The sequence below is a fragment of the Antechinus flavipes genome, chromosome 5, assembly GCF_016432865.1.
Source record: "Antechinus flavipes isolate AdamAnt ecotype Samford, QLD, Australia chromosome 5, AdamAnt_v2, whole genome shotgun sequence".
Classification (NCBI taxonomy): domain Eukaryota; kingdom Metazoa; phylum Chordata; class Mammalia; order Dasyuromorphia; family Dasyuridae; genus Antechinus; species Antechinus flavipes.
Window position 1 is genome coordinate 225048878 of NC_067402.1, and position 11364 is coordinate 225060241.

Below are 11364 nucleotides of genomic sequence, written 5' to 3' on the forward strand. Positions count from 1 at the left end.
AGATGAAAAGTGCAAACATACAGTGTTCCTAATAACATCTTCAATACTCTTGCATCGCCCCAGAGCCGCCTCTGAGCTCACCATTAAGATGAGTCCTTGGGGAGTTGCTGGCAAACTCCCCAAGCTAATAAACAAGATAAAATGCCTTTTCACTCCTTTTATGCAGCCAACCCCACCTATGCCCACTAATAAAAGGACCTTGCTGGAACAGAGAAAATAGCAGGAATCTGAGCCCCACTCTCTTGCTGCTGGTACCCGTCTATTCTCCATACTCCATCACTCAGACTCCACCAGCAACATGTCTTGCCGTTCATATCGTATCAGCTCAGGATGTGGTATCACAAGAAATTTCAGCTCCTGCTCAGCTGTGGCCCCCAAGACGGGTAACCGCTGTTGTATCAGTGCAGCTCCATACCGTGGGGTGTCCTGCTACAGGGGTATTACTGGCTTTGGCAGTCGCAGCCTATGTAATGTGGGGTCCTGTAGCCCCCGGATCTCCATGGGAGGATATCGTTCCTTTGGTTGTGGACGGAGCTTTGGCTACCGCTCTGGTGGAGTGTGCGGACCCAGCCCTCCCTGCATCACCACTGTGTCTGTCAACGAGAGCCTCCTGACCCCCCTTAACCTGGAGATCGACCCCAATGCCCAGTGTGTGAAGCATGAGGAGAAGGAGCAGATAAAGTGCCTGAACAGCAAGTTTGCTTCCTTCATTGACAAGGTCAGTGTCATCTCCTAGTCTCTTCCAAATCATTGGAAACTAGGATCATAGATTTAGAAAGATGGAAGACACTTTAGATGCCATTAAATTGGCCTGTTTTACAAATGGAAAAAAAATGGCAGCTCAGGAATAGCAGAGATAGAATTTTTGCCTAAGTGCTCTGTCTCCAAATCACTTTCCCATTCTGTTATGGGGGCATCCATTTGTTGCACCATGCTATTTCCCATCTTTCACGTAGAGCTGAGCATTAAGCAATAATATAGAGGGAGAGTAGGTCTCTGGGAACTTCCAGTCTGATAAGGAGAATGGGACACACTCAGAAAGCAGAAAAACTACAATAATACCACAAACTGCCATAACATTTATACTTTTCAAAAAATATAATCTTGTGCTTTATCTCATTCAATCCTCACAATAGTTCAATGAGAGAAGAATAGATGTGACTGTCTCTGTTCTAAAGATGAGAGTCTGGGTGGGTGGTATAGGAAATGGCTTAACAGCTTTTCATGTATTTAGAACTAGAAGGTATAGTAGAAATCAGCTAGTACAACCCCATCATTCTATTTAAAAAAATAATTTAAAAAGGAAATAATTACCTAGAGCAAATAGTCCAAAGTTAGAGATAGTAAGCTGAAAGAGCAAAGATTTAGGGCTAGACTTTTTGATTCCAAATATAATGTCAAAGATGGAAATGCTCTTTTCAATAAAGCTCAGATAGGTGAGCTTACTTTTCCACAGTCCTCCAACTAGCCAGTGATAGATCCAGGTTGTTTCTCTAGTCAAATTTCTTCTTGCTTTTCTTGGATATGCATTTCCATATTTGATTAGAGGACAGGAAATCATGGAAAGAGATGTATTTTGTTAATTGTTCAACAGCCAGTAGAAGAAAGGAGACTAGGGAGAACCAAATGATAAGCTTCTGACCTTCTTCCTGGTGGCTATCTGGGTGCTCCTTCTGCAGTATTGACCCTAACAGCCTCACTAATACTAAGGTGTCCAATGATATATTCAGCAGACAGACATTTCTTAAGTATTTACTTCGTGCAGTGATGCTCTCTAAGGATACTTAAAGGCAATAATGGTTTCTTCTCATACATGTATCTTCAGTTGGCTTCAATGTTTCAGGCAACCAGATAGAGTCTTCCCTAAGAAGGGAAAAGCTCACAGAGATGTAGAATGGAGCCTGCTCTTTTGTGTTTTCCTTCACAAGAAAACAGAGGACAGTTAAGGACTAACTTCTCTCTGACAAGGATGGCCTCCTAGAGATGAGGATGGGCAGTGGCTGGCTACAAGCTCTCCCATTATATCTCTTTCTTTGATACTGCAGGTCCGGTTCCTAGAGCAGCAGAACAAGCTTCTAGAAACCAAATGGAACTTCTACCAGAATCAGAGATGCTGCCAAAGCAACATGGAACCTCTGTTCAATGGCTACATTGAGACCCTGAAGCGGGAGCTGGAGTGTGTGGAGGCCGACAGTGGACGTCTGTCCTCTGAGCTTAATCACATGCAGGAGGTGTTGGAGGGCTACAAGAAGAAGTGAGTGTTGAAGGGAGAGGGAGCCAAGAAGTTTTCATGGGAGGTGATTGAAGCATTTCTAACAAGTTAGAGAAATTGGCAAGGGATGTTAGTAAGGGCAGAGAGGCTCATTATAAGAGTGATCTGAGACCAACAATTTTATCTCAATTACATGAGAAAACACATGGTTTGAGTTAACAAAATAGGTAATATAGTTTATAGAACAATTTTAACAGAAGTAAGATCAGAAATGTAACAGGAGATTATGGGACTGTTTAATTTCCTAACAATTCCCAAGTCAATTTTATGAAAAAGATCTCCTGAGCCTTCTATGTTCCCTAAGGAATGGTTTGTCCCAAGCACTAGGTAATATAAAACCTCTTTCTATATAGTTCTGAAGTGCTACAGCTGACACCTCTTCTTTGATAGAATTGTGAACTCTCCACTGCAATGAGACTCCCATAATTGAGTTTGTATTTCCCAAGCCAAGCTGGATTGGCCAAGAAAAATGGGAACATTGGGGTTGCCAGAGGCTTCAACCTGAAGTGGATCACAGAAATATAGATTCAGAGTTGAAAGGGACCTTAGAAAATATGGAATCCAACCCCCTCATTTTATAGAAGAAGAAACCTTAAGAGATTAAGTGACTCATCCAGCTATCTACTTAACCTCTTACTTACAGCTATTAAGTGTAAGTGACTAACACTGACTGTTTAAGTGACTTATACAGCTCAGAACTCAGGTCTCAGTCAGGAAGCATAATTTATTTCCAAGCTACTTCTTTTGATTGACCTGTAAATAATACTCAGAACAGATATGGGACAGAACAGTAAGATTATAGAGGAACCTTCATTTTGATTGTTGGGACCTGGGCTTTGAGGCTCAGCTTACAACATGGTCCCCACTCCTCAGCTTCTGATCTTCTCTCTCCCCATATCCAGGTATGAAGAGGAGGTGGCCCTTAGGGCCACAGCTGAAAATGAATTTGTGGTGCTAAAGAAGGTGAGTAGATCAAGAGAAATGGCAAATGCATCTGTCCTTCCAGCAGTCTCTTTGGAATGGGTTCCCCACAGCCATTAGCCTGAAGGGATTTCCATGGAGGTCCTCCATCACACACTTCCATTCTTCCTTTTCTCTTCACTTTCAGGATGTGGATTGTGCCTACCTGAGGAAATCTGACCTAGAGGCCAATGCTGAGGCTCTGACAGAGGAGATCAACTTCTTGAAAGCCCTGTATGAGGAGGTGAGAGGAATGAGGAGGGAATGGACAGCCAGCCCTGGGGAAGAGTCAGGGTAGACGGGCATGTGTGTATGTACCTGTTGAGGATGCTTGCACATGGATGTGTGAATGTAAGCCTTAATAGATATGTGCCACTTCCATGTTTGTCTGTGCTATGAATGTTAGTCTAGTGGACCAGTGATTTCATTTGGTGTCAGGGGACCATTATAGGGTCTTATGGTCTGTATGTGTCAATCAGGACATGAATTCAGGTCTTCTTGACTTTAAGAATAGCTCTCTGTTATTAATATATATTATTATATTATATATTACATGTGTAACATGATATAATAAAACAATCTAATTATATATAACATGTAATATAATAAAATAATATAATTATTAATATAAATACAGAATTTCAAACTAGAAAAGAATTTACATGTAATGTCCATGAGTGACAATGTTTGTGTGCATATGTAAGCTTCTTCCTTTATCTATTTATTATGCAAGCACGTGGATCTCTTGTGGTATAACTGTGTGTGTATATATATGTGGGGGGTTACGTGTGCTTGACTATATATGAAGTAAACATCTGTACACATGTTTTCTTATTGGGTATACATGTATATGTAAATGTACGTGCAGAACATCTGTGGCTTGAGTCCCTGTCTGCCCCCTGGTTCTCTAGAGGAGGGAGGTTCTGGCCTGAATATGTTGGATGTTGGCCCCCACAGGAGATCCGTGTCCTCCAATCACAAATCTCAGACACTTCAGTCATTGTCAAGATGGACAATAGCCGTGATCTGAACATGGACTGCATCGTGGCTGAGATCAAGGCTCAATATGATGACATTGCTAGCCGCAGCCGGGCTGAGGCTGAATCCTGGTACCGCACCAAGGTATGGCAGTAGCTTCAGATTCTTTGGCACTTGGGTCAGATATGGTATACTACTCACTTTTCTACTTTAACAGTGAAAGAATTCTTTTATCCAACAACCTTGTGAGGTAGACATCATATATACTGTTATATCCATTTCGCAGCTGAAGAAACAAGAATGCCCAAGAGTGGATATTTCTTGCTCATTGTCACATGGCTGATAAGTGTTGGAGCTGGGACTTGGACACATAGTTCAATCTTTTCACCACACCATGCTGAGCTTATTTGTAAAGGGGATTTCTGTCTTTTAGCCATGTTTCAAAGGGAGAACAGGTCCCTGCTTCTCCCACAGCCCTCAAGCCTGCGTTCTCAAGGAAGAAGTTATACCTGTCTGTTTTCTTGTTCCACTCCATTTCTGTCCTTCTCATGCCAATATCACATGGTTTACACACACACACACACACACACACACACACACACACACACACCCTTATAGGTTCTATCAAGTGTGGGCAGTATGTCCATAACCAGACAGCCACTCTCTAGGGCCCAGGAAGAGCTCTTGAAAATGGATAGATTCTCACAGCTATGTGAGAAACATTTCCAAATGGAATTTCCAATCCACCCACAGGGGTGAAGTCAGAAACGAAAGAACAAGGGGGCACACTGCACGTTAGAGATATCAATCTATGAGCCTCACCATAAAGTGTTGAGTTCCCAGCTTTATGCCAGATCTTATTCTTTGACTCACAAAATGGTATTCAAATGAATATGCTAAGCCAGGGAATGAATGTCAGAAAACTGCCTTTCAGTGAGCACAAAGCAAAGAAAACCCATCAGGAAAGTTATCATATTTAATCCATCCCAGTAAATGAAGGAGTGTTAGTTTTTCCTAGTCCCAATTTCCCAGCAAATGGGTTTTTCCTACTCCAGTTTTCTAATTATAACAGTGGTGTGACCTCTGGTAACCCACCCAACCTCTCAGAGCCTCAGACAATCCCACTATCCTAGGTTTTTTGGTGAAATAAAACCATAGATTAATCCATCATGGTGAAGATTTTCTCATCTACAAAATAAGAACATTGGACTAAATCTCTAAAGTTCCTTCCAGCTTTAACATTTCATAATTCTCTGATTCTAAATACTCATGGAAATCCATATATTTCCAAGTACCAATTTACCTTCTAGTTGCATCCCTGATTAATTCAATACCACTTGGTTCTTCCTATATGCATTAGCATTCTTTGCCTCATTGGCATTCCTCTAACCCCTAAAAAAATAATAAAGCTATATCCTGGGGAGAAAGCCAAAAGGAAGAGGCAAGACACTTCAAGCCAGTCCAATCCAACATGTATTTATTAAGCAACTAATATGTTCAAGGTACTAAGAATTCAAAAATAAAATTAAAAACAGTTCCTATCCTCTAGGGATTAGCTTTCTAAAAGAATGTGCCCTCTAGTGGGGGAATTGTCAGTTTATTGGAAAAGATGAGATAGCTATCTGGGATGTATGATATAGAGTGCCATGAAAGAGATTCAGCTTCAGAGAGAAAATAATAGACTTAGGAGCAGACAATCAGATAACTGCATACCTATAACCTGGTGCAGAGAAAGAGAGTGAGAATTGAAGTCAGCACCTGGGTTCTGAACCAAGCCCTGACACTTATTACATTTGATTTTGGTCAATCAGCAGCTAACTCCTCTTGACTTTATCTATAAAAGTAAATGGAAGAGCTAGATGATGCCAGTTTTATGTCTCTTGTTCCATGATTGAACAGAGTGTAGCTGAGAGAGTAGGAGTATGGTGAACATACTCACTGAGGAAAATATACTGGAGGAGGAAAATTTGAAGAAAATAAAATGATAAAAGGGTCTTGGGTGACCAAAGTTGGGAATACCTGCAGTGAAGGTTCAGAAGTGTGAGAAGTGAAACTGAGGTGGGGGAAACACAGGGATGAGGAAGATAAGGGTTTGGTTTGCTTGGTTGGGTAAAAAGTGTGAATGATAGAGAGGAGGAAGTAAAATCAGATGTGGCAGTGGATAGAAATGTTTGAAACCCAAATGAAGAGTATGACTTAAAGTGATAAGATCCATTTAGAGTTCTGCAGTGGAGAGAAATGTATTGAAACCCAAAATGAAAGGTATGGCTGGAAGTGATAAGATCCATTTAGACCTGCACAGGAAAGATATGTGTCCTTGTCTCTAACAGGGGGATTGGCTTTTTAATCACTTCCTTTTGTCATACCCCTACAGTGTGAGGAGATGAAGGCCACAGTAATCCGCCATGGTGAGAGCCTTCGAAGGACTAAGGAGGAGATGAATGAGTTGAACCGCATTATTCAGAGACTGACAGCTGAGATCGAGAATGCCAAGTGTCAGGTACAAATGATGAAGGGGGAAAATTTTTATGCAAATTTCAATACACCCTTTTCCCTTCTTCCCCTTCCAAATACAACAGCATACACAGAATTCTCTGACCAACTTCAGTATATCTATGTGGGAAGACTTCAGGAATTCAAGAATTCAAGGATGAATTCCCTCAGAGATCATCTTCCAAATGGGGAAACTCAGAGGGTTTATAAGAAACTGTACAGTGTCACACATCATAAGGGGCTACATGAAAATAAAAGTGTTATCATTGACAACTACTGACCCTGGAGTCTGGAGAACAGACTTGGCTCTAGGGGATGTAGAAGTTGGAGACCTCATATGAAAAATTCCAGGGAACTATTTCCAATCACTCTGGAAGAAGAGATGAATTATTAATTATGAAGCACTTTTTTTAGCAAGGCAATTGGGGTTAAGAGGCTTGCCCAGAGTTACACAGCTAGCAAGTATTAAGAGTTTGAAGCTGAAGTCAGGTTCTCCTGAGCTGGTGCTCTATCCACTACACCATACTAGCCTTCCATTATAAAGTACTTTCTAATGTGAAATTCTGACACAGCCTGCCAAGAGGGATTGTATAATATGACCCTGTAAAGCTATAAAATGGGGATGAATCAACTGTGTGGCCTTGGTCACTTAACTTCTCTAAGGCCTGCTTAACTCATCTTTAAGATGAAGATACTGGACTAGATGACTTTTGAAGGTCTTTTAGGGAAGAAAGATACAGATACTTAGTAAATGATCACTATGTACCAGGCACTATGCTAAGTACTTTGCTACTAGTATATTATTTGATCCTCACAGGTGGATGCTGTTGTTATCCTCATTTTATAGTTGAGGAAACTGAAGCAGACAGCTGTTAAGTGACTTGCCAAGAGTCACACAGCTAGTATCTGAGATCAGATTTAAACTCAGATCTCCTTGATTTCAGACTCAACACTCTATCCATGGGGCTACCTGGAAACTTTTACCTCTACATGTTATGATCTCTCATTGCTATGGAGTAACTCTGACAGAGACCCTAATAGATTAAAAAATTAGATGAAGCTATAACCTGTAGGATAAAAATCAAGAAACCAAGAACAATTTTGTTCTTATTTCTCTTCCTCATTTCCCTCAGGCTAGGGATCCCAGCCCATATCCTTCTCCCTCCAGAATCCTTCCTCCATCTTTTTTTCCCCAAGATGTGATATAACCAAAAAGTATTTTCTTTGTACCACCCTCCCCCTCTCCATAGCGCTGTAAACTGGAGGCTGCAGTGGCAGAGGCTGAACAGCAAGGAGAGGCTGCCATCAATGACGCCAAGTGCAAGTTGGCTGAGCTGGAGGGTGCCCTGCAGAAAGCCAAACAGGACATGGCATGTCTGCTGAAGGAATACCAGGAAGTCATGAATTCCAAATTAGGACTGGACATTGAGATTGCCACCTACAAACGTCTGTTGGAAGGCGAGGAGCACAGGTGAGACCAGCCAGAAACATGAAAGAATAAAAGGGATGATAATCCCATGCAATTATATCTCTGACCATTGCAGTGGAAGAGCTCAATGTTAGAGATGAGGAACTTTCTAATGTGAAATTTTGGCATGTTCTACCAAGAATGATTGTGGAATATAGGGTTAGACCACATGGTCTAGCAGGAGTCAGAGTCTACAACCAGCAGACATATCTGCTAATTCTAAACACAATAGGTCTTACTACAAGAGAAATTTTGGTTAAATGGAAGGCAAAATTTGAGTATCCTACAGAGACCTTAGATTTGGGAAATTAAAAAAAGACAACTCTTCATCAAAGGGTTTAGGACCCAGAGACATTCTCTCCATCTCTGTGAGTGCCCTACAATGACATCATGAGTTCTCTTATCTCAAGGAAGGTGACTTGAGTTGTACAGGACTAACCTCTCTCTTCTCTTTTCTCCATAGGTTGTGTGAAGGTGTAGGCTCTGTGAATGTCTGTAAGTAACTTTCACTCAAACTCTTTGATGATGTGGCTTGGTGGGCAAAGCTAGTGGTTCCATTTAAAAAATTTGCATCCACAATCTGCATAATTTAGTGGGTCTCCAACTATGTATCCAGAAGGGTTCTTGGGAAGTCCCTGGGGAGAGGGTGGATTTCAGGGACTAATGCATAGCAAATAGCTTTCTGGTGGTAGCATTAATACAGACTCTGAGAACAGAGGAAGACAATCATTGTTTCCAGGCTGCCCCCTCATACTAACTGACTTCTTCCTCCTACTTCTTTTCTAAGAAAATCAGTTCTGATACTGAGAATAAAAGCAAATTTAGAATGGATCCTTGAGTTAGAAGTCTTGAATTCTAGTATAATTTTTGCAGTCAACCAGGTTTGCATTTTGGGGAAATTACTTTATTCCTGTAGGCCTAGGTTTTCTCATCTACAAAATGAGGCAGTTGTACAAGATGGTCTCCAAGGTCCCATGCAGCTCTTAAATTCCATGACCTAGATTTACTTTGTTGTAAATGTCTGTGGGTGCCTTGCCTTCTGGTTGTCTCATTCTAGATTTCAATAAATTCATGGAATTTAAGAGTAGATACTGTTTGCTATCTACTTGATCATGGCTGATACTATGACATGCTCTGAAGGATGGAGAAGGGATGGTAACAGGGGAAATATGTGAAATCAGTCAATTAAGTACTTTCATAATTCAATCTCTCACTCCACAGGTGTCAGCAGTTCCAGGGGTGGAGTGACTTGTGGAGGTCTCACCTGCAGCACTACCTCAGGACTCCAGATTTCCTCAGGTCCTTCTGCCTCTGGGGGCAGCTACACAGTGATGGCACCTGATTCCTGTGCCCCCTGCCAGCCCCGATCCTTGGGCTTTAGCTGTGGAAGCAGCCGGTCTGTCCGCTTTGCATAGAGAGCTGGGATCTCATGCAAAAAGCATATTGCCACCCTCCCATCTTCCTGCCGCAGAACTGATGATGAACGGAATGTCTGTGTTGTTGCTTCCTTGAGACTGCATTCCTGAATACTAATCCTTCTCTTCTCTCCTCCAAATTATACTCCATTAAATCTCCCTTCTATCCTACCACCTAGCTCCCACCTTAGGGAGCTAGGTCCTAATTTCCTAATTTCCCAGGTCTCCATTTGCTTTCCATATAAGGAGTCACTTCTAATTCCTTTAACTCCACTTAAATCCCACTCATCATAATATTGTCATCTGTGTATTACTCATCTCTCTTCTACCATTACCTTCTAGGATATCATTAATTATCCCTCAGTGGCAGTGCAACCTGGGAAATTTACCCAACCCTCTAGATAAAAGATTGTTTGAGGCTACAAACATGGCTTCAATAGCCTGGAAATCCAATGGAAATAGAAATACAATTCCAATACCTCCTCCTTCTGGCTAGGAAACTAGAGAGTTAAATATCCAGGATTATCTCTCTCGGGAAGTAATTGACTGTTTTTGTGTGGTTTTGTCTATGATTGTCTTCCTTTTTCTGGGTTAACCTGTTCTGGCTAACCTTCTGATGTGGTTTTGCAGTTGAGAAGCTGGTTATAACAGAATTCCTTCTACCTGTAGCTCTTTGGTAAGAGGACTTCACATAAATCTTGCACCTTTATACATTTCAAAGAAAACTTGATGGAAATAGTTATTGCTTCAGATCTCCTCCCACTGTGTACAAAAGGTGATTTACTAATGGAATGAAATAGGGTGGAGAATAAGGTTAGGCCACTTCTTGTGTATCCTTCTTTGTTGTAAATGTCTGTGGGTGCCTTGCCTTCTGGTTGTCTCATTCTAGATTTCAATAAACTGTTGCAGCGTTTGAGAGGTGTGCATTTGAACAAATGGGGTGGGTGTTCTGGGGAACATTAACATGTTGAGACTGAACCTGCAGTCCCTTCTTATGGGAGGCAAGGGCTGACAGATTGTTCCAGTTCAGGAGTTCTGAAATGCAGGAAGGCTAAAACTGGCTGGGTGGGCTGAGGGTCTATACTAGCAAGAATATAATGAGTCCTGCAGGAGACAGGACCATCTGGTTGCCTAGGGAAGGGAAATTAACCCAAGTGGGAAAAAAGGTCAAGTTAAAGTTTCTGTGTTAATCACTATTGGGATCAAGGCCATGATTGGTTATTGCATTTCCAGCTGGGGAAACCCAGTCTCAAAAAAAAAAAAAAAAAAAAAAAAAAAGGCAATACTGAGCTCACGATTTCTCTCCCCCAAGGATGTCAATAACAACCCAACCCCATGCCTCCATCTTACCACTGTCCAATTGTCACCAAACTCTATGCAGCCTTTTTTAAAGCACCTATTTTATTTTTTTCTCAATAGTATTTTATTTTTTCCAAATACATATAAAGATAGTTATCTTTATTTTTGTAAGATTTTGAGTTCCAAATTTTTTCTCCTTCCTTCTCTTAACCCTCCCCCAGCAAGATAGGAAGCAATTTAATTTAGGTTACAGATATACAATTGTTGTGTTTTTGTTTTTGTTTTTACAATTGTTTTTAATGTATTTCCATTAGTCATGTTATGAAAGAAATATCAGAACTAAAGGGAGAAAAACCATGAGAAAGAAAAAGCAAACAAGAACAAAAAAGGCAAACATATCATGCTTCAATTTTTATTCAGTCCCCATAGTTTTCCCTCTGAATGAAGATGGCATTTTCTATACCAAGTATATTGGAATT

At 41.1% G+C, this 11364-nt stretch overlaps 1 protein-coding gene across 1 annotated transcript; it reads left to right on the forward strand.

Annotated features, from left to right (window-relative positions):
* The first annotated feature begins 233 nt into the window (after positions 1–233).
* On the forward strand, positions 234–10500 carry LOC127564483 (keratin, type II cuticular Hb5). The gene is made up of 9 exons (XM_052001041.1): positions 234–718; positions 2046–2254; positions 3175–3235; positions 3381–3476; positions 4190–4354; positions 6585–6710; positions 7954–8174; positions 8635–8666; positions 9393–10500. The coding sequence occupies exons 1-9, from the start codon at positions 299–301 to the stop codon at positions 9584–9586; spliced, it is 1524 nt and encodes a 507-aa protein (XP_051857001.1). The 5' UTR covers positions 234–298; the 3' UTR covers positions 9587–10500.
* Positions 10501–11364: the final 864 nt, after the last annotated feature.